At 51.0% G+C, this 4,431-nt stretch overlaps 1 protein-coding gene across 3 annotated transcripts in view; it reads right to left on the reverse strand.

Moving 5' to 3' along the window:
- Window positions 1–1,798, reverse strand: part of LOC109370276 — a 15,886-nt gene extending 14,088 nt beyond the window's left edge. For all 3 annotated transcript variants that reach the window (XM_031555887.1, XM_019620908.1, XM_019620906.1), the window contains exon 1: window positions 736–1,798. In XM_031555887.1, coding sequence (XP_031411747.1) covers window positions 736–814 — 79 coding nt within the window. In that variant the 5' untranslated portion in view covers window positions 815–1,798. The remainder of the gene's footprint in view (window positions 1–735) is intronic.
- Between the last annotated feature and the right edge of the window lie 2,633 nt (window positions 1,799–4,431).

Below are 4,431 nucleotides of genomic sequence, written 5' to 3' on the forward strand. Positions count from 1 at the left end.
GGAAGGGAAAGATGTGTCAGGCCAGCCTCTTCACAACTTCTTGGCAAGCTGCCCACTCAGAGAATGACGGGGCAGGCATATGCAAACACCCCAGAAAAGCACCACCGTGGCTATGGAGCCGGGCTTTGCCCTGATTTCAGCCCTTGCTCAGAGCCCCGAGGGGAAACGGGAACATGGGGAGCCGCTGGGACGTGGGATGTCTTTTGTCCCTGAGCCAGATCCTCAAGAAACACCAGCTCCCAGGGAAACCTGGCCTTGGACTGCCCTATCGCGGGGGTTTGAGCCATGCCTAAAGGAACACGGGGGCTCTGGGCAGCTCCGCTACTGGGACCTGGCTGCCATATTGTCCCCGGAGCCTGGCGGGACCCTTGGGCAGGGCTCTCGCAGCGGCCCCCAGCCACGTCCAGCAGGAGCTGCGGCTTTGTGCGATAAAGAAGGTTGTTGTATTGCTAATGAGTGGTAAAGCTCAACAGTAACTGGAGCCAGACGTATACGCCTACAAGGCGCCTAACCCTTACGTGTAACCAGACTTGGTTGCGCAGGAAAACTGTTGCGTTGCGCGGGTGTAAAAGGTGGTAAGCTCCTAGAATAAAAGCCTTTTGTTCTGCACCAGCGAATGAGTCTGCGCCTCGTTTGCCCTTCAGCAAGAGAACCGGGGCAGCCCTGCGACACGGCTTTTGACAGCTAACAGCCCCGAGTGCGATGCCTTGGGAAGGCATTCCTGAAAAGCCTTACCCTTGGCAGAGAGTTGCAGGAGCACTGGGAACGTGGAGACCAGCTCTGAGCTGATGGTCATAGTCCAGCAGCCCTCCATGTTGCCTGCCGATGGCCCTCAGCTCAGAACAAGGGATGCTCTCCCTGGCTCCTCAACCAACAATTCTCTGCGAGGTATCCCTGCTCCTCCACGCGTTAGCGAGGGTCGCCCAGTGCAGCCTCGCTGCCCCTGACCCGACTCCTGGCCACAGAAGGACAGAGCCCCTGAGCAGTGCTGCAGCAGCGCCCAGGCCCCGTAGGGAAGTGCCGGCGCTGCCGCTGCCCCAGGGATGATATCCTTGTGATGCAGTGCATCGCATTGTGACATCAGCCCGTGTCACCTGGAACCCTGTTAGGTCACGACCATGGAGAGGGCACAACTCGGGAAAGGTGATAGGGATTTCCCTTCCTGTCCAGAGAACTGGTCACCTCATTTCTCTCCATTTTTTTATTTCCCACAGTTTCTGAGAAATCCATCAGGGAGCCCGTGGAAGAAAAGGAGGCGGAGGGGCTCTTAGCTGTGCTAATGCCGTGGTTCTGGCCCGGTTTGGCCTAGTTCTGTGATTAAGTGGGGCTGAGGGACCCACGGGCACACACCTCTGGAAAGGCAGAAGATAGGAAGGGAAAAAGGCAGGGAGGTGGGCCTAAATACAAAACAGAGGCAACGAGCTATGGGAGAAAAAACTGATATGATAGCATAATGCGAGAGAACACAATTCAGTACAATGTAATTGGAATTGAAGCTAAGCAGTCGAATAAATGAGAGCATCCAAAAAGCAAAGGCCTTGCTGTAATGCTGGAGGCGGGATGGCTGGGAAGCACACACCGCAGAGACGAGCAGAGAAAGAGACAGGGAAGGCAAAAAAGAGAGGCCATCCCATGACTCCCAGTCAATCTTATCTTTCCCCCCCAGTGGAGCATGGAAATGGAACAGCAAAGTCTGCCGGGTGCTGTAGTTCATTCTGTAGTTTCTCTTCTGAGACAGGTACCTGGAACTGTCGGCAATCCATGGAACTGGAGCGTTAACTCTTTAAATCCCAGTGCACTACATGATGTTATGATGTGGAAGACCGATAACAAAAATCATAAAACCATGGCAGCCCGCAGGAGAGCAGCAGTGTGTGTATCCGCGGGGACAAAGGAGCACGTCTTGGTTGAGGATGTAGCCCAGGCTCTATCTCACAACACTCCCAAGTCTTTCATTTCAAAAGCCATGTCAGCAGGACTACCGCATCTGAATGCAGGGCACACAGACGCACGTGGTCCCACCTCAGTCAGACTGCAGCAAGTGGGCTGCAGGCCAAGAGTGAGTTTGTGCAGCACTGCCTATAGAACTGGGCCCTTGGTCTCTTTGCAGCTGCTGAAAAGCAGGAGTACAGCAACTACTTTGCGTTGATAGCAGTGTCAGCAAAGACGAGGGTAAAACAGTTCGGCACAGAAAAACACTTAAGACAAAATGATTGTGGCTACTATTGGTTACTTCAGATCTGCCTTCCTAATTAAAGCTACGAGGAGATTCTAGTAATTGGATAATGTAGAAAATATACACCAGCTCTGAAAGCTCAGGTCTCCTGCAGCACTGTGTAGCTCCTGATCCCGCAGAAAGAGCACAGCACACAAATCCTCTTTTCTCTTTTCTCTGCTACAGAGTGTTGGAAATATCCAAGTCATTTATCAGGACGGTATCTCTGATGAAGCAGGTTCTATTCGCAATTGCAATGGCGGGCCTCCTGCAAGCAGGAGAGCACCCAGAAAACAGCGTTACATCTTTTATTCCCTACTGCCCGATGCTTATCCCGTTCTCCCCTAGTTCCTCATTGGCTGAGTACTGCAGGTTCACAATCTTCTCAACGCTTCACTAAACATGCAAACACTGGACAAACATAAATCTTCGCTGGCTAAGCGTAAATCTCTATTTAATTAGTTAACTTCTAACCCTTATTCCACACTTGATCATTGTTTTGTGGATATCTGCTTGTCCTCCCCTCCACAGAGATAAGCTCGGAAGGAGGACGGAGGGCAGTATCTTGATGCCTGCCTGTCACCGCCCAACCTTCTCACGGAGTGAGGCAGTCCGGCCTTGTGTAGAGGCCCTGGCTTCTTTGATGTCTGTTAAATCTGTTTTCTTTTGCTGGGAGTTTCTTATCCTAACAGAACAACCCTACAGTATGTTTTCTAATCCCTAACACTATACCCACATCGTCTGGAACATTTAACAACTACTGCAGTTTTGCAAGAAAGAATTAATCACATAATTCAGTAATAATGTTTCTAAAACATGCTACTAACATACACAGTATTTCTACTTCTGAGATCAACTACTTCTAAGGATAAGTTACAGAATACAAATGCATTATGTTCTACTCCTTCAAACCAATTGCTGTTCTTAACATCAAATGCAGAAGCAACATTCCATTCCCACAAGAGCAGGTGTCAGCTTCTTTCTCATTCAGCACATTTTCTGATTAGTTCTGCACTGGGCGTTCAGAATCGCTTCTCATTCAAGAACTGTGGGCACGAGGTTTGACTGACTCCTTGACAGCACAGAAGATGGAAGGGAGGACAAGCTGTAGGCTCTTTCATACAGTGACACGGGAGCCCTCCTCTCCCTGGTGGCAGCCAGCAGCCAGCCCTGCTGGCCAGTCTCATCCAGGGATGCTGCAGGCCAGGCAGCACTGCTGCTGCCAGCTTCCCTCTGGAGACAGCAGGGTTCAAAGCAGAGAGATCCCAGCACCTTCAGTATCGCAAATACTAGACAAAGCTGGGGTCTGCAAGGAGAGTTCCAGCTGGAGAGATCATCTTTACAACCAGAACAGACATGCAAGAAGAGTGAATGTGGGTTGGGATATCTTGGTGCCTACTCTGCAGGGATGGTAGTGTGACACACAATGCTTCCATACGCTGTGAGATCCCTGTATGAACTGTTTACTTCTCTCTTCTCTGCTGCTCTGCAGTTCTTGTGTAGAGGTTAGATCAGAAAGCACGTGAGTGGTGACTTCTCCTCTTTGTCGCCAGACTAGTTCCCCTCCTGGACAACTTGACCTGCAACGTGTATTAAAAGGTACAGAAGCATGAGAAAGAGGTTTTCTGCCTTGCTTTGACACGCTCCTAGAAATGTTCTGCTCCAGGCTGCACAGCCTGGACTGCCTCTGTCAAGATGTCATCATCTGAGAAGGATGGAAAGGAAGGACAGGAGCTGAAGTGGGGGGAGGGGAGGGAAGGGGGAAAGGGTAGGGGCGGTTGAAGAGGGCAGAAAATAGGGATTGAAAGAAAGGGAAGCATGATGAAAGTGACATAGTTGATACTCTGCTGATATAGCAGAAGTATGAAATGGGGAACAGAAGAACAAACTTTTAAGAAGCCATACATCAGTGCAGTGCTGTGAACTGCTTTGGGTTCCCTTAGCCCAAGCACAGCAGCACTGATGGGCCATAGCAGATGGAGGCACTGCAGCCCCTCTGTCTCTGCCCAGCCCCATAGGATTTCACAACAACTGATGGGCCAGGGCAGGCCTTTCTGATCTGTGGATGGACCTTTGGGCAGATTCAGTCCCAGAATCACAGAATCGCCGACTGGAAGGATGCCTGTCCTGCAGCCCTGCAGCCACTCCCCCCACCCCACTGCCATCATTGCAGCAGTTCGATCCCACCTAGTAACTCGCCACAGCCAACAATTAAG

Source organism: Meleagris gallopavo, chromosome 16 (assembly GCF_000146605.3).
Source record: "Meleagris gallopavo isolate NT-WF06-2002-E0010 breed Aviagen turkey brand Nicholas breeding stock chromosome 16, Turkey_5.1, whole genome shotgun sequence".
Taxonomy (NCBI): domain Eukaryota; kingdom Metazoa; phylum Chordata; class Aves; order Galliformes; family Phasianidae; genus Meleagris; species Meleagris gallopavo.